The sequence below is a fragment of the Rhopilema esculentum genome, chromosome 5 (assembly GCF_057945365.1).
Source record: "Rhopilema esculentum isolate cy_ngs chromosome 5, ASM5794536v1, whole genome shotgun sequence".
Classification (NCBI taxonomy): domain Eukaryota; kingdom Metazoa; phylum Cnidaria; class Scyphozoa; order Rhizostomeae; family Rhizostomatidae; genus Rhopilema; species Rhopilema esculentum.
The window spans coordinates 1463842-1488483 of NC_142819.1; the positions used below are offsets into that span (position 1 = coordinate 1463842).

Here is a 24642-nt window from a genome sequence, read left to right on the forward strand (position 1 = left end):
ATTGTCTTGAATTATTATTTTCATTTTTGAATATTATTGTTAATAGTATTATTATTGAATATTGTGATAACTTTTTATTATTATCACCACTGCCCACCCTCATAGCACTTTCATTCCACCACCACCACCTACGCCCCCTCATATCGCTCACCAACCTTTCCTTTTTACTTTCATTACCTGTTTCTCCTTCGCTGCGCTGCATTCACACCATTTCACAATTGCCAATCCAACACCACCATCGTCTATTTTAAATTTGTGTACTTTTTAGACTGTTTACTTTTCCTCTGATGAAGCCCTGTATGCTGTCTATAAAGTGTATTTCTAATCACTGGTTATTAGGTAGTGATGTTGATATGCCCATGTCTCATACACTGCTTTTGCTTAAGATATTTATGAGTTCCTATATTTTGGGATTTCCTTATTACTTAGATATATATCCTTTTTTAAGTACTTGAAGATAAATGGCTTGATTGTATTTAATATTTTGATTATAAAGTTTTACACTACCGCAAGAGAGACAAACTTGGACAGCATTAGTTAACAACATTTGTGTTGCTGCTAAAGCAGAGAAGAACTAATTATAGTTTTTCTATGCGGATGTAGCTATTATATATATATAAGTGTTACTAAGGTGTAATGACTCCTTGCAAGCAGGGATAAACAATTCAGTCTCCTGGACAACTGGTTTTTATCTGCGGAAGACCACTTATCATTACACAGGGTAACCCCTGGGCAACCAAATTTTCCCTGGGAATGTCCACCCCTGTCGCCAGAGTTACGTTTCGGGAGACCACCGGCCATATGAGGGGGACCAATGAAAGAGCTGCTGATCTCCCACTGGGGGACCAGTCTTTGACAGAAATTGTCCACCTCTGTGTGATGATGATGTTCTTATACATTTGAACCCCTTTTGCTACCCTTTGGACCTTTATGTTAAGACTTTTGACTTGAATAACCAAGGAAGATCAATAATATGGGTATGAAAGATCAGTCTGCCATAGTGAAGTTTTATGTAATCCAGGATATGACTTAACAGGATTTACTGAACCTTGTTAATGCTACCTACCTACCAAGGGCCAGTCATTAGAAGCCTGTTTACTAATAAGTGCTTTTTGTGGTTTGCAGCTTGCTAATGTAAACCATAGAAATATGATGTAAACAAATATCTGTGTCATAGGAAAAAATTATCATGATGATTATGATTATTTTCGACATGTCAGTAGCTTTGAGCTTGCTGGACATTTGACAAAGTGAGTTTTTAATATACAATTAGTAGATATGTGAAAGAAATGTAGAGCCATAAAAAAACAAAACATGTTTAAATATTGGTAAATGGTTTTCACTTCTTTTGAAGGGCTCCATCAGATACGTTTAGTTCATATAGATATCAAATTTCTGTTTATCAAAATATCAACATATTTTACCGAACGTCAATAACAAGATTTTATCAGGAGCAAACATTGCATGTGCTTTAGAGATTGCAAAGTTCGAAGGATAGATTGATCTTATCAGAAATGATTTAGGGTCACAAACAAAACGTTTTTTCATGCGGTAGTTGTTCAGTTGAGGTCAGTAGTAACCTTATCTCGCTTGAACTGTGCATAGTATGATGTGTGTCAGCTACTGATAAAGCGTGGGTTCTCATCCTCTACGTCAAACGGGAAGCGACATGGATTGTCTATTGCCTGATATATTCTGTCTTTTTCAACGCTAGTTAAATTACCTCATTGTTAAACATGAAAACCGCATACAAAATCAGACAATGATACAAATCCTTTGTGACTGCAAATGTGCATAGAGAGCATTGTGTGCGACGTTACAACTAGCATGAATTTCTTTGTCATTTGAAGAATAACTTTCAAGGTATTTAGAAAATTTCTTGTTTGTCAGCTCAGTTTACATAGGCTTAAGGCAAAGACTTGAAGACTACGCAAGATTGAATTGTCTAAACAGTTTGTTTAAGGATGGGTTCAATCGTTTCGGTAAAGGAACGAGCCCGTAAAAAGACCATGGTTATCACAAGTTTTGGGTCTCAGGTTTTGAGCAAACATCAAGCTAGAGTGATAGATACTGGGAACCAAAGGGGTATCGAATGGCAGCCGGATGTTACGAAAAGATATCGGAATATCGACAACAATATAGATGGTAAAGGGGAACGGATAGACAACAACAAGAGTAAAAGGAGATATAAAGGCAAGAATTTGGAAAGAAAAAGTGTCGACCAAGTAAATGAACAAATCAAATCATATCCACATGGACAAAATTCTCACGGTGTCAGTTTTGAAGAGAATAACCGAAGGGAGGAATTTCACCCTGTTAATAAAAACTTGAAGCCAGACTCCCCTAGAAAAGTTGTAAAAGAAAGTGAGTCTCCAAAGAGCAATGTTTGCCTCGAAGATGCCTTAGACGTCGAGTTGAATGGCATGCAGAGGGAACTAAAATGTAAAAAGGAAAAAGAGCCTGGAGGGGTTAGTAACATCGAGAGGGAGCCGTGCAAAAAAACAGTTTTTGATGGAGATCAGGGCATTGAAAAATTTACCAATTCGTTTGGTTCTTCTCAAGAGGCTGTACCGCCTGTCGAGAAGGGCCCTTTGCAAATAATTGGTACTAAGAGCTCTTCAATGTTGTTTGCACAAGCAGAGCCTGTCTCCGTTCCCAATAACAGCCGCGCTTGTACACCAGTTCACAACGCAGTGGGTAATTGGGGCAAAGGGGTTATAGGGACCAGTGAGCATGTTCTGGATCATACAGGGAATGTGACGTCTAGAGGTGTAGATGCTGAGGTGAAAAGTAGTGCAGATTATTACAATCAGTTTGCTTATGTGAGTTCTTACAGATCACCAACTCCAAATTTAACAGGTAGAGGTGCAAAGAAGTCACACACTGGAGAATGCACATGTCAAGCATGCACTAACACCAGAGTGAGAGAGAGGGCAGCTGTAAGAATTCAAAGCCATATGCGTGGCTATCAGGTATTTTATCTTGGTATTACTCATAATTTCACTCCAAGAAACATGAACTTTTCACTGCTTGTTCTGCACTAGATCCTGCAAGCTTAGTAGTCTAAACAAATTAAGAAATCAACCTTGTATCAGTTACCCCCAACAAATTTTTCTAGCACCCCCCCCCCCTGATTGCACAAGATACCAGTCAATGAAATTCTCGAGATTCGTAGAAAAAATGCAAATTGGTAAGTGTTTTTGATTATCAAAGGCAAAAGTGCATACAAAAGGGAGCTATTGTTGATGTTGAAAATTAGTTCCTGCTTCAAAGGGGGTGCAGCCTTTGATAAGAGGTGGTGTCAGATCAGTTTAGTTGAAACATAAAGTTGCAGGCTCTGGTTTGGCCCATGGTTTAAATGTTTGCCTCCTGACCACCTGACAGCAGATGTGTAAAAAGGGGCTGGAAAAATCTGGTAGCCAGAGAAGTGCCTGATCACCTTACTAATTTTACTGTTTGCCCATGACAGATGCGTAAATAGGCACTTGCCCTATAATTTATTAAAGTTTTGCTTTAAGAAATTGAAAGTTAATTTTACTTATCTTCACACATTCAATGTCCTGTTTTTCAACTTGTCATGCTTATTGTTCCAATATAGATTACTTATGATTCCCCTTGATTCTTCAAAAGCTTTGTTTTGTTACTAAAACTTTATTTTATTTTTCAAGGCAAGAAGAGAGATGCTAAAAAGGCGCAAAAGTATTGTCAAAATTCAACGAATTTATCGTGCAAAAATACAAAAAAAACTGAGTGAGGGAAAGGCAGAGTTTAAGAAACCTTGGGAAAATGACAGTCGCAGAGCAAGTGAAAATGGAGAAGTTGAAATGAGAAAAGTTGCAAAGGAGAACTTTGAATTGTACCAGGAAGATATTACGGAGCTAAAGTGGCAGAGTCAACGACTCATTGAAATTGCGAACATGGGGGATGACTATGACCCACAGAAAATATTATTGATCTCCTCGAATATTCCACGACCTGAGTGGCTAGCACGTATTACACTTAAAGATGTTCATGTGATTATGTACCAGTTTTCTCATGTCACCATTATGGACCTGCTCAAAAATGTTGCTCTGTCATTAGAGGATTACCAAGTTGGTAGCAAGGCTAAAAGAATTGCATTTGTTTGCCAAGGTGGACCAGGTTATGCTTACATCTGTAAAGGCAGGGTCCTAACATCAAAAAAATTGGAAAAGGAGCCAGACCTTAGAGACTTTTTCAAAGATCTTGGGGGCTACATCTCTAAAAAAGACCCAGATGATACAAAGATGCATTTCATTGGATGCAATGTCACAGGAAATAAGAATGGTGAACTTTTGCTGCAGAATGTTCAAAAGGCCATGCAACCTGCAAGAGTATTGGTAGAGTCTCCTCTAGAGATTTCCCAGAAAGGCTATGAAATGCTTACTGATTATTTTGATATTGACTTGTATCGTATATGGAAGAAAAACAGATACACAAAAATAAGAATTAATGGACTTGAAGAGTAATTATGCACTCTGTAGAATCCAACTGCAAAGAGTATACCAAAAGGAAAAAGAATTATTTCAACATTGAGAATTTATAATTAGTAATTTAGAATAAGGATAATTGTGTTAAATATGTAAACTTTGTGTAAATGTAATATTTGACATTATGTAAATTTGTATAATAGCATGTGCAGACTGAAGTAATGTTTCAATATTTTAATCAAAAGAGGCAGGCTCCTGAGGCAGGCTCCTGAGGTAGGGGATATTGATATGGCCAACAAAACCATATGCAGACTTTTTTCTATGCATAAGGGTAACCCTTTAGTGGTAATAAAGAAGCACACTGAAATTGGACTTTAATGCAGAGGCTGGAATTTTAAGTAGCCTAGAAGAAGAATCAATGACAAAGAGAACAAACCTTGAAAAAATCTTATCTCGATATGAACAAAACTTTTTATAGAATTGCATGGATTATTTAAATTTTCACGAAATACATTAGGACGTTCTTGGACTTTTAAATTTTTAGTTACCTTAGATTACATTGCGCATGGTAAATTAATTATAATTCTTTTTAGCCATTCAAAATATATTGGTCAATTCAACAGAATATTTTCAATGATCTTTGTAGGTATTTGCTGAAGTTTTATACAGTAAAGAAAAGCAATGGAATGTATATATTATTAGGGTTGTGTTCCCCCTTGTTTTGTCTATACTTTCTTGGCTCATCCTTTGTCATGGTCACAACATGCTAGATTGCCAGGCATAGCTAACAAAGTTGGCAAAATATTGGTTGTAGTGTTGTGGGACAACCTTCAATGCCAGGCATACCTGGCGAGACAATCATGTGCTGGGTACAAAGTGAACTTGTGTATCTTTCTAAAATCGATTTTAGGGCATTAGGATTCTATTTACAGTAGATAAATCAAATTTGAATCAGGGAAGGGGAAGGATACAAAACCCACACACCAAACACAAATGGAAATATTAAGCAAATTTTTGATAAAACAAGGCGACCCACAATGGTAAAAATAATCCTATGAGCTCAACATAGAACAAAAAAGCTTCTTACAGCCTAAAGAGTCAGAAAATTGTAACTTGACAAAAACCATTAGGAGAGCCCCCTTAAACCTTTGCACTGTATCTAAGTTTTGCTGTCTTATAATCTAGGGTACACCAATTTAGTCTTGGCTACCACTACCCCATCATGGTCTGAGTAGAGATAATGTCCAGGGTTGAAAACAACATCCCCAAATTCTACTGCAGTTCCTCTTGTACCCTGGTTCTTTTTCATTGTTTTTCTAGGAATTGTTCCAAGGGCTTTCACTCCAATTTCCATTTTTGAGATTTCTTCTGAGTCTCTTATACAGCCATATATTAGAATGCCATTCCAGCCATTTTTTATTGCAGATGTGGCCAAATTGTCACCAAGCAAAGCTCTTCCCATAGACCCAGCACCATCAACGATAAGAACCTGAGTGGAAATCTAAACAGTTAACCAGCTGTAGATCATGCCATTTCTTCAAACAAATAATGTTTCATAATTTTTCTCCAGATAAGGCAATACTTAATAAAGCAATATTATTTAGATAAATAGAAATAAGCTGGGGGGGGGGGTTATTTAAGATAATTTCTATGTCAAAATATTCATGGACAATGGAAAAACAATGTTGAAACACAAACAACATAAAAACTATGCGCATATTCTACTTAACAGACCCCATCATTCTAAGAACAAGCAGGACATTTGTTTGGTTTAAAGACAGACCTGTCCATCTCCTGGTTCGCTGAGAGCTTCCTTCACTTTAGAATTATCATCGTGGCATTTGACTGTAGCAATAACACCTTCGAATTTCTTCCTTTTACCAAAATCACGGAAAGTGAGTGGCTGCAAATATTGCAGCTCATCTCCATATGCATCACATAGGTCTGCAGTGTTCATGGTCCTCGTCTACTTCGTCCAACCAGCCACAGCAATAAAAACAACATCAACCTTCGTCAGGCTGGCGAGAAGCTTCGATGCCAAATCACCAAATGATTGTGAGGCTACAACTTTTTGTTTCACTCAAAATTGCCGCCAAAACAATAGGCGACGAGAAATTGGGAATCACCACTTATCAGAGGGAATCACTGGTGGGAACGCCTCCTTTCTTGCATTGCAAAGGGATTGCAAATGTCTGATTCATTGGTATTGAAAACATCTAGATGAAGCCGACGCCAAGAAAAGCGGGGAAGCCGAACATTAGCAGTGTAAAGGTTTCTTCCAAGAAGGGAGAGTCAAAAGGGAAAGTTGTAAAAAAGAGTGCAAACCGCGGGAAAGCTCCCGCCAGTTCCAAGAAGAAACAAGATGGCGCTGGCGCACTAAAAACGAAAAAAGGATCGGCATCATTAACCGCTTATTTCAAGTCTTACAAAGGTGGCTTAGGAGATTTTCACATACCTGTTTTCCGAGCTTTGAAAAATTTCACATCAGCAAAGAAGCTTTTGTATCCAGGCTGCCACAGACATATCACTGCGTCTCTCATTTTTTCTGATGTAGTCTACGTTGATAATTATTCCAAGGTCGCACAATTATTTACTGACGAAAAGGTTCTCCAGTTTGTCAAAGAAAACAAAGAATACGAAGAAGCTTCGACCATCAAATTCAAGTGCAAAAATTTTGACGGAGATATCGGGGAAAAACCAGGAAGTTTTGATCTCTTAATGTCCCTGAGTGCTGGTATCGTTTCAAAGCCATGCGAAAAATATTTGAAACCTGGAGGCTATTTTCTTGCCAGTGACGCACATTTTGATGCAAGAATGTCATTCATAGATCCAAAGTTTGAGTTCATTGCGGTGTATGATGACAGCAAGAAAGTTTTTGATGACACGGATTCTGCGAAATCAGGCCATTTTGTCACAAAGAGCGGGGCATCGATCACTCCAGCTATGGTTCAGGAGAGCATTGACAAACCAAAGGCCAAGAGATCATTCAAATTACAAAAAGAAACATTATTTTATCTTTTTAGAAAGAAATGATTCGAAGATGGCTACAAAGAAGATAATTTTAGAGGACTTTTTGCAATCCTGAAACAAGAGCAAATTTGTTTTAATCTTAGAAGCTGAGTATTGACCTGTCAGAATTTGAAATTTAGAATTATGATAGATTTTAAAGATAAATAAAGCCAAAAATCTTATATTGATTAGTTTTAAATGTATTTCTACACTTAATTTGAAAATAAAAACCGGTTTTTAATCAAATTAAATAAACGCTGATATATTTTCACTATATTTATTGAATAACAGATGATAGGCAAGAAACCATCATCCTGCTTCCTTCTCATTCATGGACAGCTGAACAAAGAAGGACCATGAAATTAGACCAGGTCAGCAAGCCTGATAATTCAGACAATTCTGTCTTGAAAATGATTGGCATGGAAACTTTTGAATCAAACATTTGTAAAGAACTGATTTCAAACATACCCATCACACACACTGCACCTTTGCTAGTTTTTAATTTTGATAGAAGAATAAATTTTCATGTCTGATTAAAGATACCTCAATTTAGACAACAAATTATAGTTGGGTCAAAACCCAATGACTCGTGACATTTTCTAGTAGCCCTTTTGCAGAAAATTGATCTGGTAATTCAAAATATGCTCTACAAAATATTTTTTACTTTAGATTGTTGTTTGATGGAAATACTGTCATAAAGGTTTCATCTTGAAATAATGTTGAAGGTTGTGACATAGCATGAAAATCACCCCAACTTTGCAACATTCGGCTCCACATGCAAAATCTTCTGTTTTTTTCTTATTTAAAGTTGGTACAATATCTAGCTATACTCAAGAAAATCATATTTTGATGATATCAGTATGTTTTGTTATGATTTGTTGAGCTTTTATTGCACCATGTATGAATAATTAGTTTATTATTGAATAATTAACAGAAATTATCAATGATATGAGCATATTATTTGTTATCATGCGAAAATTGTTTGTCCAGAGGTTATTTCTCTGAAACTCTTACAAATGCATACTAGGTTTTTTGTCGGATGCTATTTTTCCCAAACTTTTTGTCAGAAAGTTTTCGACTATAGTATAATAAAAATTAAGATCGACTATAGTATTTTATCTTGGTATAATGTATGTTCAGGGACGCCTACACAAGATTAAGGCAGAAGGGGCAGTGCTGGTGCTGAGGGCAAATAGTAGAATTTTTTCCACTACAGTAGAAACCCAGATAAAAGAACTGTTTTTACAAGAACCTCGAGGCTGAAATTTAATCTTTTAAACCCCATAATTAAGGGAATTTGGAAAGGTTCTTATTATATAAGAAAAAAGGGTCTTAAGAGTAGTATTTTTACACCCTATACACACTGACAAAATGAACCAGCTAAAAGTAAATCAGGTTATGCTATGTTGCATGCTAACTGAACAATCTAACAACACAAAGTCATTTGATTGGTTAAAATTTAACATGAAAAACAAAGCTGCTTTAAGTGTGTTTGCTAGAATTCTTGTGGTGGAAAACATTGTTAATATGTGCAAGGCCTGTATGTGTATAAGAACCTTGTTAAGAACCTTTTAGACTGGAATTTAGAATAGCAGCCTGATAATTAAGAGCCTATTCAGGCAGCCAGGAAAAAACCTAGGTTTTTATGCGGGTTTCTATTGTGCCATAATCTTCTATTTGTGAAGGGTGGGGTGGGAGGATGAAAAAATACTATCATGGATCTGTTAAACCCATACAGCTGGGATTTTTTTCAATCAAGGGCTCTAAACATGGGCATAATGCTGACAAAATTCTTCATGCAAGTCGGTATTAAATGTCCTTGCCATTATGGTTTTACCAAGGTCATGGCATTTTTAAATGGATTGCTTAGCCTCAATACTCCATGGTTGCAGATGGTCAAAATAGTCATTATCTTAAAAGGCACCGTTGGTTTTTGAAGTTTTTTGTCCTGGTCAGTAAAAGAATTTTCCGTTATCAAAGACCTGCAGCTAAAATGGAGAAATTTTTCTATTTTTTGAATTTCTTATGGAAATTAACACATTGAGAGTGGCTAAACCAGTCATCAATTATCTACAAGATCCTATAATCTTTTCTTAAGAGTGAATATTTAAGGGCACTGCTTGCCTCCTCTGCCCCTCCTGGACGAGAGCAGGAAGGCCAGCTGCCCCTGCAGCCCCTCCAAAGTTTAAAGTCTTTTTTGGATCAGTGGTGAGAACCCGCAGTTTCCCCGCGTGCTAACATTGTTTATGTTGTTGTTGCTGTTATTCAAATTTGTTGTTGATGGTGACAAGCCGATTAGACGTGCAGAAAATTGAAACGTCGCAAGTAAGTTGGTTTTATTAAATACGCCGCACGAGAAGACTGCAATTTCGTGTACTGTTTCACTTATGAAGTTGCAAGCTTCGAAATTGTCTTCCTTTAACTACGATACACGGATCGAAACCAGCACTGCATGTTGCATGCAGTCCGTATAGTGCAGATGATTGAGCCCACGTTTGCTGGATTTCTGTTTGTGTGTTCCCTAAAACTTTTATATTTTATTCTGCACTGAATGAAATGAGGTCGGTACAAGGTACCGTATTGAAAATGTTAATTTTTCACGTAAAAGGACTTTCCACGAGAGTATAAAGGAATCAGTTCAATGTAATCCGGAATAATAAATATTTCGCCGAGAACGGACCGTTTTACGACACGACTACCTACTAAGTTGCAGGTGAAGAGGCGTTTATGTCGTTACTACGTAGCTCGTACGAATTAGTAGCATTATTCACTTATATGGCCTTGAACTGACTTTGATATATAACAGCCATCAAATCCGCTGATTTTTAGCTGAAATGCACTTGGTTTTTAGCTTTGCAGTTTTCATAGCCCTGAAACAATATATATATTTACATTTTTACGATATCTAATGGTGTTTATTAAGCTAACTTAGTTCATTATAGCATTGAAGCACTTCGAAGTTTTAAGCAACCTAGCCCTGATTTTGTTATTTTGTAGAAACGTTACTCAGTGTATTCAATAAACACCTTTGTTTCAGATGCAGGTGACATATTTTACAGCATTGCAGTTAGCAAACAAGGTATGCTAAGATTATATTTAATTGTTGAATTTAGTAACTGCTGTAGGTCTAGTTCTTGAGTTTTGAAAAACTAGCTTACAACTGAAGAACCTGTTGTGCACAACCAACATCAGATTTGGACTATCAGTGGAATATCCTAGATATAAGATAATCATGTCTTGTAGTATTTGATAGAATATTGAACGAAATTCAAGGTAAATTAGAAGGAGCTTGTCAGTTTTATAAAGGCAACATTGAACTGTTTACAATAAGGTAAGGATTTTGGTTTTTGTCTAAGGTGTTAAAAATTAACTATAAATATTATTTGTTTAACATAATTTGTTTTGTCAACCATTTCCATACCAAAAGCCACATCAATAAACTACAAACCCTTTCAATTCATTCTGATTGCTGTTCAGATTTTTACATAAAATTTGTGAACCAAGCTGAAAACAAGTTTCCAAACTTAGTTTGTAATTCACATAAGATATTATTTTACATACATACTTGCATATCAAAACAATGAGTAGATTTCAAAACTGAAAAAGATTTCAAAAGAATCCAATGTCACAAAATAAAATTTTCAAAATAAATTAAATTTAAAGAATATACTAATATTTCGCCGCGAAATATTAGTATATTCTTTTGGGGCGAAATATTAGTATATTCTTTAAATTTAATTTATTTTGAAAATTTTATTTCCTGACATTGGATTCTTGTCGTTGTATTGCTTTGTTCCTGTATATCTTTCATAACAACACTCATTGCAAGATTCACAGAATCCGGCGGACAGCTTATCCTGCGGTTCTTCCTTCTCACACATTTCAAAAGAATGTTGGTTTCTTTATTAGAAATAAATTTTTTATATTTTATTTGCTGGTGATATTTCCCTGAAGGATATTTTTTTAATTTATATATTCTGGCTTTAGTTCTATGCCACATTTCTTTCTTTTCCTTTTAATTTTTTCAATTTTACTAAGCATCAGGAGATTTGCTTCATTGTATACTAATTGCTAATTATGATATCATAAAATATTAAATTAAATATTAAGTATTGAATACTGAGTATGAAAATATTATTTTTCTTTGTTTTATCAACTGCTGATCATGAAAATAATTTTTAATATCCTTATTCCTAAATTTATTGCCCAGAAAGTAGTAGCATTCATGTCTATCTATGTTATGCTGCACCTGAGAATTTTTTGAATAGATCATAATTTTAAGAGCATTTTAAATAGATTGTATGTGATTAAGACTATTTTTGAAAATTATTTTCTTAAAAAGTGAATATTCCAAAAGGTAGCCTAATTATAAAAAGGAATTTTTTTCAATTTTCTGCATTCTCGTGGCTTGTAAAATGCACTGCATAATGTGTAGTATATAAACCATCTTTGAATATAATCTTTTCAGTTGAAATCAATGATTAGTTATTCTGCAAGTCCTTGCATGTGTAACAGGTGCTCATTTGACATAGATTTTCATAGGCTGTAAATTGTGTGGCAGGTGTGCCTTGATTAAAACTGATATTCACAGTTGCTACTTGTTGTTTCAGATGGGAAGAGCATTTTCTTTATGTCCCTTAAGTCCTTTAAACCTTATGTTTTTGCAGTTTCTTCACCAAATGCAATCATTATACAGAGAGGAATTTTCATAGTAGGTGGTTGGCAAAATGAAATCAACTTTTTATCTAAGGTTTGTGGTTTCTAAGCATTGACATAAATTTTTTATCTTTGTTCAGGCAATTGATTTTTTTGCAAATAACCTCCTTGCCTTGCTCTTTATGCTCAGATTTTCAAAATATAAAAGCTGTGCTGTTTGAAATGACAATTATGTACCTTTCATCTTGGTTATTAAAAAATTTGTGTGAATTTTGAAAATGTAGTTGGTCAGAATTTTCCAAATAAGACTTATGTTAAGATTTTTATCCATCCTTGACTGCTGTGTTAAGAAATAAGTTTACTTTTTTGAATGATATATCAATATTCAAAATTGTCGATATTACTTAAATTAAGATTTGAGATGTCGTAATTGATGCACAGGGCTTTTAATTTTGAGCTGTTGTTTTACTGAGATATCAATTAATCACACTTGACAGACTTGCATTCAACCATGAATTTTGCCATCTTATGAAACCCAATTTTAGTCAAAAGGAAGAAAATTTGTATCCTGACAAAAATGATACAAATATGTTTCCTGTGTGTCCCAGACGAACCAGGGCTTATCTAGTTTAGCATGTTAAGTAAAAGTTATGAAAGTCAACAAAATTAAGTTTTTTTCTTGTGTCATTTTAAATGACTGAGCATTCTTAACTATTAACTCTTTTCTTCAGTCAAAAAATGCAATGTCGTTTTAGATGTTTTCTACATTTACTGAAGAAGTGTTTCTCTGCACTTCCACCTGATAATGTTCTGTTTTGAATAACTGATTTGACTGACAGCCATTCCAGACTTTTGTAACAATAAAACATTTCAAGCCAATCTCCTTCCTTCCTTTTTTGGAGTTATTGTATCTGCTCTTTAATCTAAATCATAGCCATTTATAATTTACTGTAGCAGTATCCAGAAACTTTATGGTGTAGATTTGAATTTTCATTACTCTAAATTTTTTTTGCAGTTGTCCCTTAGCCAAAAAATTATTTATTTTGATAAAGAGTAACATAGGCGTACGAGACGAGGGCTGGGGGGCTTCAGCCCCCCCCCCTAGATTCGAGCAGCTGACTTTTTCTGGCAAAATTCGGGCAGGAGCCTTCTCCAACAAAAAAAAGTATAAGAAAAATTACATTTTGAATGGTCGTAATCGTGAGCGCTTTCAGAAGTATGGTAAAAATCAATTGGTTAAAAAAAACACAGAAAAGCGCCAAGAGCAGCAACAACCCAATTAGTGCTTGAAAAGATAGACGAAGAAGTAAAAGAAAACGGCTGTGATACTGTCATAATTGATGAAACATCTGACTTCCTTCAGCATGAATAAATGTCAGTTTGTGTCATTTTTGCACTGAATGGTACCCGAAAGGAAGTTTTTGATAAATTTTTCAAAACTCGGACTTCAGCAACTGTACAAATTGGGCTTAAAAGCGTATATAGAAACTAATTGGCAAATGCTTCGAGGGTCTAAAATGAGCGAATTGAGGACTGTTCTGCAAAGCGAATGGTGGACTGTTCTCCGCTGAGCATCTATGTCCACTGCCATGGCCATCAATTGAATCTTGCATAAAGTGGGTCAATGTAAAATTTACTTGGTGTTGTTCAAGGTCTCTACAATTTTATTGAAGCCAACACCAAAAGACATGTAATTCCAAGAGAAAAGTTTCACCTGAACCGTCATACCATACATGTCCAATCAGCTAGAATTTTAGCGCTTAGAATTGTACCCAAAACAACAGGTCATAACCTTCGACTCAAAAACCCCTTGACATTCCAAAAGCCAGAACTACAAAGAATGGTATCAGATCATTAAATTTTCAAGGGCCTAGAATCTGGAACTCACTCCCGGAATCAATAAAGACAGCACAAAAAACTAGACAATTTAAGAATTTGATCAAACTCGGTTCCTTGAAAACAAGTGCGCATGCTCGTTTTGCAGTAAATGAACTGTCTTATGCAATCCTTGAAATTGCTTCATGTTAGTCTTAATTGGTGTATATCCACTATTGTAAAAACTAACATTAAATAATCTAAATTACAATACAATACAATGGCTAATAGGGACGATGCGCAACGCATTGGGCTTGTCAGAGGGGGAGAGCAGTGGACAGGACACTTACTTTCTTTGCAAGGATAAAGACATCAAAACCCATCTAGAAAGCAAAGCTCTGTTCAATTGTTTCTACAATGTAATGGATAAAGTTTTGGAAGAAATCTATGCGAGATTTAGTGATAGTGAATACTACTTTTTATGTGCTTTGGCGTAATGAAAGCATCTGGGGCTTTAAGATAAAACTGCTACGGGACTTCTATTCACAGACAACAAGAAGATCGCATAAACTGGTGTAGAGCATGTCAAACACAATAGAAAAAGATAAAATGAGAATTATTTTTCTCATTAGCTAGGGGGAACTTCAGCTTTGAGTTTAAAGCTTCAGTTGAAGAACTTTCAAAGTTTTCAAAAGGTATTTGAACTCGAGCAAAGCTTTAAAGATCTGGACGTATAAGCACATTAGGCCTCTTTTGGTCAAGGGCCCTTGGATGTTTTCAACCACTGTGTCGCGACACACTAGCGTGCTTTGAGGTATTGCCTTGTGTGCTGCGAAAAAAAATTCTCTAATTTCACTTAATTGCTCTATAAAATTGAAAAAAAACTAATAACTATCCGCAAATATTGTGCCGTGGATAGGAAAGGTTAAAAAACGCTGAATCAAGGTGCCCTAAACTGTGTTATGCCACTGGCCTGTGATTAGGGAATGCAAGTGTGAATGCTAACCTTTTGACATAAATCTTCATAAAGGTTTGCTCCTTCTACAGAAAGATTATGAATTTCTGACCTCGGGTACCATATTATTTGAAAATACGACAAAAAGCAGGTAGATAGCATACTCGATTACTTTCCATCCTCATTTCATAAACTGCTTGGCATCAAGAAACCATTCTTCTTCTCATGTTACTTTCCATCCACTTCTAGATATAAATTTCTGCTTATCTTTCATTTTCATAAGACAAAAAAGTACTTAAGTAGGCCATGTTTCTACATTTTCATGCCATCTTCAAAAGATGATATTCTTCCCTCATCCAGCTGTTTTGCCAGGGTATAGAGGGAAGGGTTCTAGAATGAGTGAGGCCCAAAGAAAGTTATTGTGGGACACGCCCTTTACTTTGACTTAAAGTGTGTCTTTCAATACAAGTACTTCTTCTATCTAAAACGTTGGTTTTCAATAACAACTTGAAAAGTCGTTCTTTAATGAATTCGTGGCTAGAATCTATGCCTTATGAGATTTCACTATTATGCAAAGCTTGTTTCGCGGATTATCACTGGGTAACATAGGCTGTAAGATTTCAAGTAATTTTGAAGATTTATGTTCGAGTTTATAACATTCACTAATTTGTAATAACCCACAAGCCAATGCGCTTAATAAAAAGCTAATCTGAACCTAATAAAAGCTAATAATAGCAAACAAGTTTTCTGTAATTTTTTCTCTGCGTCTTTTGTTGTTTTATGTTTTATGCAGTGAATTAAAATGAAAAATTCATGCTAAGTCTATGGTCATGAGTTTGAAAAAAATTTCTGAGTCAGAAAATATAGCACTCTCTTAAGCTTTAGGTTTTTAATGACATATCTACCCAGAACTAAGACTAAACAAGTAATCAATTGATAACGCCTGCAGTTTGAGTCTTTTTATATGAATTATGAACACCTTGATCTGTTTCTCGGTTTTATCTGTATCTCATTTCAAGATGTTTACATTTCATGGTTGCTTCATTTGTCATCACCTGACATGACCTGTAGACTTTTGTGTTCATGGTTAGCTGCTTAACATCATGGAATATGATCCTTTTTAGGTAAAACTTCCAGGCTCTGGAACAAATGGAGGAGCCAAGGGAAATCGATATAGACACGTTTCAGTGTCCCGAAGAGCTGCTAGAGTCGATTGAAGATTTGCAATATAAAGTTGAAGAGCTGCAAGTTTATTGCCAAGAAAGCGAGAAGAAAAATGCTGAGCTACAGCAGCTGTTAATTGAAAAAGAACAGGATTGCAAGAAAAGACTGAATGCGTCGTCTGAAGAACTGTCGAAGTTACGTGAAACGAAAGTTCGCATTGTCAGAGAAAATGTTATGAAAGGTATTAACAATCTTGATTTATTTATTCGTTGTCTCCTCCTATGCTTAGTTTTCTTGCATTGTATTTGTTTTATATCAAGATGTGCTTTTTATCAAACTGACGTCAATTTGTTGATTTGAAACAGAGTTTTTTATTTATCTGGACGGACGTTAAAAACGTATACTTTTATGATGGTCCTATCCCTCAGCTTCACAGTCTCCTGGAGCTAAAATCATAGCAATATTGCTGCTAAAAGTGAGTTCACGACCCACTTTGAAACTATAAACATATAAATTCGCCATATAAGTAGTGAAAATGCATTATGGGTACAGTACTACTCCCGAATGAATCGCAAAATCTCATAACAAAGGAAATCGTCATTAAGCGACCTTGAGGCTAGCCACCAAAGGTGCGAGGTTGCTGTTATGTCGTGTTGGTGTATCATATGTGTGTTTCCATTGATCAATTATACGGTAGCAAAACCACACGTTTTACCACCTTCTCGTATGATCGTGGAAACCCACGTCCTGGCAAAAACGCCAATCTACTCGTCCCCCTGTGTTTTTCCCATTCATTGTTTCTAACGTCTAACTGAAAACGTTTTGTAAGATTTTATTAAACCATTGATTGGCATGGTCCGATGTTTTGCAAGATCTCTTGACTCGACCAAATGTCTCACTAACACTTTTTTATATCTCTCTTACTTTTAACTTAACTTCCCGCAGTTTCATTATGTCCTTATTGGCTTAAACGCAGCTCATAAATCGAATCCAGTTTCAAGTTTCAACATTTCTAAATCGTAAAAAGCATTCTCGATCATTGTTTTGTAATGCTTTCAACATCAATGTGTGTGAATTCATTCTGAAGAATTAAGGTATAGTGTTAGGACAGTATTGCTTATGAAAAACTTGAAGGCATAGTTTGAAATTGATAATTGATAAGCTAAAATTGAAAAGTGCAAAAGTTTCCTGACATGTCTTGAAAGTATTCGGAAATCGTGCAGTTAATTTTAGTTCGTAGCAATAAAACTTTCCTTGGTAATCATGAAGTTTTAATTTCCGTAACTTGCGCTGGATTACGTCCCCATATTGGTATTGTAAGTTTTATTTTGTTTATCATGCATCATAACATAGCGGACATAAAAAAGCTTTTAAGTTTGTTATTATTCTGTTATTAGGCTTATATTTAAGTCAGTTAGTTTCTTATTGTTGATTTTTCAGAATGTGCTGTTACTCCAAGGTGGTTTAATGCCTTAACGAAATCCGTAGAGCAAGAGAAGAAGATAACAGAACTTACCAAGCAGGTAACCAAACTGCTGTGTGTTCAAGAGATTTTACATTCAACCCTTTTGTGTTCCTCACGCTAAATATTCTTCTATTTAGTAATTATGGCTCTTTTACACTCTCTGTCGATTGATTCTATTTAATGAATATTCCGCTCACCGTTCTCTTATATTGTACGCGATGCCTTACAAAGAGATCTCCACATTCTTCGACGGTTTTAGGCCACTTAGAAGTGTTCTGTCCTACCCAAAAAGGCGTTAATTGTTTAAGAAGATATCATGGATTTCATTTTATTCTTAGTTTTATTTTTTCTCATCTATACACCCGTCATACATCTCATGGATCGAGTCGATGCTTTACAGGGGACCGGGTCAAACTTTGCAGTAAGAGTAAAATAAAAAAGACTATTAAAAGCTAAAAGGATGCTTACAATACATGAGTACAAAATGAAAAGCAAATAGAGCTAGGCCGGGAAGAGCAAAATTTTTCAGCCTACTTTAAGATAAAGCTGAGGAAGGAAGCTTCTTTGACGTCCAACGGATTAAGTTGTCAGGGTAGCTGAAGTTCGTTCTTTAATTCCTCGTGGGATGTTTTGTTACATTTCAAATTGGCATTGCCTCAGCTTATCATACTGGGAGAGTGTACTAATTTTGAATTGTGTTCCTCTAGGTTGACGACCTCAACATGCAATTGATGGATAAGTCGAAGACCATCTCGTCTCTTGAGTGGAAAGTGAAGGACTGCGAGGCAACTATAGTTGTCCTTACTTCAGATAGAAATCGCCTTGCTCTTGAAATCGATGATATGGCATTGCGTATTGAAGAGTTTGAGTATGCTGAGAATTTTCGTAAGAAAGATTGTGAGAGAAGTCAGACGGAAACAGCCAGTTTCAACAGTTATGATGAAGATGCAATGAGTTTTAGTGATAAACCAAGTGGATTGCACAGCAGGACTTCGTTTCACAGTGAAGAAGGCCCAGATAATTTTGTTCCGCTGAAAAGAGCAGCGAATTTTAGCAATATAAACACTTTAGATGAATTAGCAAATTTTCAGGTAAAGCAGGAAGATATAAAAGAAGATGTTGGGGAATCTCTGTCAAAGACGCCTTCCGTCTCAACGAGTAAAGAAGAAAATAATAACATTGTAGATTCTTGTAGCGAGGGCTGTTCAAAAGAAACCGGAAATAGTGATAGTTGTGAAGTAGAAAGTAATAGCAACTGTAGCAGAGGTGAAATTTCAACGGTCCCTGATGGTAATTTGTCCGTAAGACTAAAAGATGCCAGTTGGGAAAAATTTGACCGATCGGACAGTTCTGTTAATCTTTTGAAACGTAGAGAGGTTGAACTTGAAAAAAATCGAATGCGAACAGAAACGGAAAAATCTAGTATATTTGAAATGCAGAACTCACCTTTTACTGAATTATTAGAATCAACACCAATAACTGAAAGCGGTCAGATAGATGACGGAGATAAAGAAGTAAAGCCACATGGGACGATTGAAGAGCTGGGAGCTTCTGGGGACCCATGGGCATCGCCCTCGGTTTCACCGGTTATTGAGAAAAAGAACAAAAGTCTCTCGAGGAATCTCTTTTGGGAGAAAAACACTGACTGTACCATTTATCCATTCTATTTACCAGACGAAAGTGACGAGGAAGAATCTCAAGAGACTAGTAACGCTGTTGATCATCTTGGATTAGCAAGAGAACTAAGTGCGGGAAAGGACGAGGAAATATTTTCTAAATTAGAACCATTTAAGGACAAAATCGACCTTGTAAGCCCAACATCTTTACCATCGAATTTTTCGTTTGACGAGAAAATGATGTCCTTTGATGAAGATGACATGAAACCGGCAAAAGTTTTTGTCAAGAAAGCATCCAGGGAAAACCTATGGGATTTTGAACCCGACAGTATTGTTGATGTAAGCACGGGTGAGTAAGCGATTTGTGTTTTGTCAGCTGCCTCACGGAGAAGTTTGAACCAACAGTTCTTAAAAAAGGTTGCTAAGAAAGCTAATGGATAGAAACATATCAAAAAGTCCTTTTCTATGAAGAGTAGGTTGTTTTGATGTTATCGGTAGAATCTGTAAGATGCTCAATTTTTAGCTATGTCGATGATTTTATTAGGATCACGCGGGAGAGTGGTTCTGGATTAACTCTATCGTATCAGACTAGCTCTTTAGTTCTATTAGGAATTCTCATCAGATTGCACTGCTGGACAATTCTATCCATTCTTTTTAGAGAGTTTAAGATTTTATTTAGTACCCCTGAAGCATTTCCACCCTACCATCGAAGCTGTATTTGCCGGTATACTGACATGCTCGTGATGATGACTATCAAGAAGTCTTTGTAAGTGTTTTCACGCGCGCCAATGTAGTGTAAACATCCTCATGAAGAAAGTTTCTATTCAGCCGATCAACTACTTGATAGGAAGTTGAAATCTGAGGTAACATTTTTGCGTCCCTTCCACTTTTAAACTCCTCATTTTATGAGTTACTGTCTATGAGCAACTATTTCCTTTTTGCTACAGGACAAACTATTTATGAGTCGATGGCAACAGGAGAGGATTCTGATCAGAAGTCGAGAAGCAGTAACAATAGCGAAGCAGGGGATGCGACACAGAGGCCTGAAGTTTCGGAAACGAAGGAAGTGGACCCATCACCAACTCGAGTACTATCAAAGAACGATTCAAGCGCAGGGACATCTAGCAACAAAGATACAATTACTGAGAACGAAAGTACAGCAAATGGTGACATAACACAACATGAGAAGCAGATTATCAAAAAAGGATCGAAAAGGGAAAGAGAAGCATTGCAGAGATATATGCAATGGAAGACGCAAGGAAAGCAGGGCATGCCTCCTGCCAACTTCAAGATATCTTTGTAAGTAATTTTTCGATATTTTTCCATCCATGCACCCTTTTAAAATCTCAAGCATTTTGCAGATTTTAAAAAAGGCTACCAACTCCGTCGTTTGCCTACCTTATAATTTTTTTAAAAACAAATTATGATCGAATAGCGTTTTTAGATAGAGATTTTCTGGAAGAACTATGCAGGTCGCATCTAAGTATTAATTTTGTAAAGTTAAAAGCCAGAAAAGGAGTTTTTGATCCAGCAGACCTCCAGGATCCTTTTACGTATCACTTCTAGAGAATATAAGGACATGTGCATTTCACATCAGAATGCTCGCCTGTTTCTTTCATAGAAAGTACAGCTTTTCTTGATTCATTCAGAAAACCGAGCTGGCTTTTTCTCAGTAATATAAAACTTTGTGTCAAGATACTCTAAGGCATCTGGCTGCAGAACACCGAGTCTTGATAAATTTATTGAGAGCTTTTCTTTGTTCCTTTGAAAGGCATGAATATTATGCAGCTCGAAATTTCAATGCAATACTGTGTTTTCAATCAGAGCTGTAATGTAGTTTCAGATTTTCCTTCCCTCGGCGCTGTTTGCCTGCATGGTCGGAACCAGCAAAATTGTTCATACATTTTTCGATAAATCTGCTAGATTCACACGATTTGCTCTTAATATGTTTTTCTACTCTTTGGCCTCTTTCAAACAACATGAAACTAAAGCTTAAATATTTTTTCAATGCTAGAAATTCGAATTATATGACATTGTTTTTTATTATATTTGGAATGAAATTTTATTCGATATCGACTTTCTTGTAAGAATCTAATGAGAATATTGTATTCAGATATCCAAAATTTGACTTACAAACTTGGAACCAAAAACCTCGACTTAAGAGTCGCATTTTTATTGAGAATGAAATGTTAGTAAAATTTTGGACCTTTGAGGTTAATCCTTTTTCAGAAGCATAACAATTCCTCAAGATTCTTGTTGCCGTTTCTTTATTGACATTCAAATATTTTAAGTCTTATCTTTTGACTTACTCATCACTTGTTCATTCTTTCCGCCGTTTGCGTTCTGATTTTAGTGAAATATTTCCCTTTTAGGTGTTAGATGTGCATAGCCAAGATCCACAGCTTTAGAGTGTATCTCTAAACTCAGAATTCCATTGTGGGTGCTAAAAAAATTTGCTTTGGGATCTTGAGTGTAAATGATAACTCTTGAAGAGAACAGAGAGGTCGGGCAACCTTTGAAAATGTTTGAAGTTGTGCTAGAGGAGGACTTGTTCATACGATTCCGCGATATCTACTTATTCATTTTATAGAATTGTACCATTGTACCATGGAGATAATAACACTATCGCCAGGCTCCTGATTCGATTCGGTGCTGTTAAAAGCATCAAACGTCACTCTTTGCATGAATGACAGGTATATTCATAGTTCCACTGAAAAAACTGTACAAGATTGTGATAAAGTCCCAAAAATATATTATCTGGTTATCATACGAGGTTTGCATGGAAATCACTACCTGCGTTAAGCAGAGATGTTTGCATTCCTGCGTGGGCGAGCTTGCTTTGCCAGTACATGTGGCCTAACTTGTTTCTTTTGAATCTACACCGAGTAATCTTATCGAATGGCAACGTTGCTCAATGGCCTGAGCAGCATCCATATTGTATGGTATCTTAATTTCATAAATAGTTTCTATTAATGTATATTAATAAGATAAGGATGTACTTGGAAAACATATTAACTTGCATTTATTAGCTTACGGCTTTTAGATAGAAAATTCGACATTTTTATTTTTATCCTAAAACTAATACACTGTTACTTAATATATCGTTAGCAAAGATCTAAGAATTTTAAAGCAACGAAATACCTTCTTTGTTGTCAACGAAAGAGGATTTTTCCAAAACTAATGAATTTTTAAACATTTCTCGGCTTTTTTATTGCGAGATAGATTGTTACAGCTTAGCCAAGGAAATTCAGCTGCTTTGAGATTGAAACTAGGTCATTTCTCTACCAGGTCATTGAAGTTCGCTCATTTAGTCGTCATAGTAACATCCTTCACAACTTTGGTTATCCAACATCACCATCGTACCTTGCTTCTTATTCCAATATAGCTCCCCGTATAGATTTTGTTATTCCTCTGTGCTAACAATTCTCTAATTAAACCCCGTACAAGGTAGCGTACTGCCGTTTTGAAATTAGCATGCTGTCCTTAAATGCTCTGTGCCTAAACGACATTTTTATGAATATCTAAAATAGAGTTCATAAAAGATCTCCAAAACTTTCCAAACTTACTCCAAATGAACGATGAAAACAAGGCGTGGCTTGGGTGTAGTCCCGGAATTGTTTTGTATTCAATGACCTTCCAAACAGTCACTGTCATAGAATCGTGTCAATAGAGCCCATGTTCTCCGTCTGAAAGCTAACTTGTTCTAGCAACAATCGTTTATAGTTCTCTTCCAGTATCTCGTTTTATTTGATGTTCCAATCAAAGAAACTTCAGGAACGATTGTGTATCAATGCGCATAGCTTTTTAGATAAACCTTTTTGGATCTGGTCTAGTACTTTATCGACCTTAAGGCTGGTTCAATGACGTATTTACATCCTCGCATTGCTTTATTTTTTAAAAGTGGATATGCCGTACTTCTAAATTATTGATAACAACCGAAGCAATGGACTTTGGTCACAGATTGTCTGTACAAGTGATAAAATCAGCTCTTGTTTAATAAATAGAGAAAATAGTATAATCTGAGAATTAATAGTAAATTTCCATAAAAGCTAGTCAGTCAACCTTCGTTAGCATTGGAGATTCTTTTTCAGTCTACAAATATTCATCACCCGGATTGGAAATCGGTAAACGTAATAGTAACTTTTATCCATAACCTTGTTAGAACCGGATCCATGATCTATAGAACCGGAGTAATGAAAGAGAGAAAAAATTTTCAAACTAATTTGTCTTACTAATGTGGTTGGGCTATGTAATGTTTATGCGATGTTGCATGTGATTTCACATGTGATTTTGTATGTGATTTTGCATGTGATTTCACATGTGATTTTGCATGTGATTTTGTATGTGACTACCCTCGCTGAAAATTGATATCTAATATCCAATCTCGATACATATGTTTTTTGTTCGTGTTAAGTTCCTCTGATTTGAGGCATTTTAGGGCCATACAAAAGAAGCTCCTTGATTTCGATGGCTTTTGGTTTGGTCCGTTTCCTGTTAACTCTTTTGTTTGTTCAACAAAGGATTTTTTTGTTTTTTTTAAGGCACTACGTCCTGACGCCTTTCGCTGGCAATTCAAATTTACCATTGGTTGGACTACACAAAATGCCTCTTGTTACGTATCCAGTCGGTTATTTCTAAGTGTTTGTTAATCAAAAACGCGCTTGAGTGACGGTTGAGAGACCTTTGCCTTTAAATGTTAATGAAATTTCCCGTGTAAAAAGATTCAGTCAAGCCTTTTTTATTGTATGGCCTAGTCACATTTTAAATTGGAAGCTCCTATGCTGAAATCTATTAGAAACAACAATCTTATTTGTAAAAGTATTCGATGTTAAATGGATTATTATAAAGAGCAGTAAACTTTATTAACCTTTAAAACATCGCACCTCAAATTGTGTTTTTAAAAATTTGTATATTTATTGCATTTTATAATTCCACAAAGAATGATAAAGTATTTGCGTTGTTAGAATAAAATTTGCGTATTATGAATGTATCTAAAGGTGCTATAAATAGGGTTGTTGAAAGGGAAAGGTTTTTTCACAATATTGGTATTTAATGTTAAATGAGATAAGTATCATTCGTAGCATGCTTTCTTTTAAAGGAAGTATAATAATGTGAACATTTTTCACTTATTTTCCATCATATCTCAAGTGCCACTTTCATGTTAACTGTTTAACATTCCCTATTAAATATATTATTTGTAAATATGTTTTATTAACTTGTAAAAATTCTGTTGATTATATGACAAAGACTTTTGCCTATAATCCGTTGTTTCTATCGAAAATTTTGCGATTTCTTAATTGACTGATTACTTCATTATTTTCTAATAGTTTAAAGGTGCCATTTTTTTGGTGTATTCTTTTTTTCGATACCCCTGGCTTCTTGTCGGATAGGCAGTACCTACTTCAAAAAATTATAGCAAGGCTGTGTTAAATTTTAGCAATTTTGGGGTAGTTGGCTGAGTGGCTGAGGGCACTACATTTTTGCGAGAGATGATCTGATTTTTTAGACAACTCA

At 35.7% G+C, this 24642-nt stretch overlaps 4 protein-coding genes across 7 annotated transcripts; 3 read left to right on the forward strand and 1 right to left on the reverse strand.

Annotated features, from left to right (window-relative positions):
* Nucleotides 1-1401: 1401 nt before the first annotated feature.
* On the forward strand, nt 1402-5167 carry LOC135690044 (uncharacterized). Its single transcript, XM_065207483.2, has 2 exons — nt 1402-2972; nt 3669-5167. Exons 1-2 carry the CDS (start codon nt 1965-1967, stop codon nt 4485-4487), a joined length of 1827 nt encoding a protein of 608 aa, XP_065063555.2. The 5' UTR covers nt 1402-1964; the 3' UTR covers nt 4488-5167.
* LOC135690046 (uncharacterized) lies at nt 4886-6405 on the reverse strand. The gene is made up of 2 exons (XM_065207485.2): nt 6232-6405; nt 4886-5937 (listed from the first exon to the last, which is right to left on the reverse strand). The coding sequence occupies exons 1-2, from the start codon at nt 6403-6405 to the stop codon at nt 5623-5625; spliced, it is 489 nt and encodes a 162-aa protein (XP_065063557.2). The 3' UTR covers nt 4886-5622.
* A 263-nt stretch (nt 6406-6668) lies between these two features.
* Nucleotides 6669-8424, forward strand: LOC148960183 (uncharacterized). Its single transcript, XM_089116290.1, has one exon. The coding sequence runs from the start codon at nt 6669-6671 to the stop codon at nt 7479-7481; it is 813 nt and encodes a 270-aa protein (XP_088972416.1). The 3' UTR covers nt 7482-8424.
* A 1299-nt stretch (nt 8425-9723) lies between these two features.
* LOC135690039 (uncharacterized) lies at nt 9724-24376 on the forward strand. Of its 4 annotated transcripts, none has more exons than XM_089116292.1 (8): nt 9724-9782; nt 10495-10536; nt 12125-12207; nt 16008-16288; nt 17488-17570; nt 18220-19477; nt 20076-20427; nt 21501-24376. In XM_089116292.1, exons 4-8 carry the CDS (start codon nt 16033-16035, stop codon nt 21505-21507), a joined length of 1956 nt encoding a protein of 651 aa, XP_088972418.1. In that variant the 5' UTR covers nt 9724-9782; nt 10495-10536; nt 12125-12207; nt 16008-16032; the 3' UTR covers nt 21508-24376. The 4 variants fall into 4 exon arrangements, with proteins under 4 accessions (XP_088972418.1, XP_088972420.1, XP_088972419.1 ...); XM_089116293.1 differs by lacking the exon at nt 9724-9782 and adding an exon at nt 9789-10170; XM_089116294.1 differs by lacking the exon at nt 12125-12207 and having other exon boundaries at nt 9740-9782.
* The last annotated feature ends 266 nt before the right edge of the window (nt 24377-24642 follow it).

Coding starts and splice junctions, on each gene's coding strand:
- LOC135690044 (XM_065207483.2), top strand. CDS start 1,965: ATGGGTTCAATCGTTTCGGTAAAGGAACGAGCCCGTAAAAAGACCATG. Junction 2,973..3,668: donor GCCATATGCGTGGCTATCAG/GTATTTTATCTT, acceptor TTATTTTTCAAG/GCAAGAAGAGAGATGCTAAA.
- LOC135690046 (XM_065207485.2), bottom strand. CDS start 6,405: ATGAACACTGCAGACCTATGTGATGCATATGGAGATGAGCTGCAATAT. Junction 5,938..6,231: donor GCGAACCAGGAGATGGACAG/GTCTGTCTTTAA, acceptor ATTTCCACTCAG/GTTCTTATCGTTGATGGTGC.
- LOC148960183 (XM_089116290.1), top strand. CDS start 6,669: ATGAAGCCGACGCCAAGAAAAGCGGGGAAGCCGAACATTAGCAGTGTA.
- LOC135690039 (XM_089116292.1), top strand. CDS start 16,033: ATGGAGGAGCCAAGGGAAATCGATATAGACACGTTTCAGTGTCCCGAA. Junction 16,289..17,487: donor CAGAGAAAATGTTATGAAAG/GTATTAACAATC, acceptor TTGATTTTTCAG/AATGTGCTGTTACTCCAAGG. Junction 19,478..20,075: donor TATTGTTGATGTAAGCACGG/GTGAGTAAGCGA, acceptor TTTTTGCTACAG/GACAAACTATTTATGAGTCG.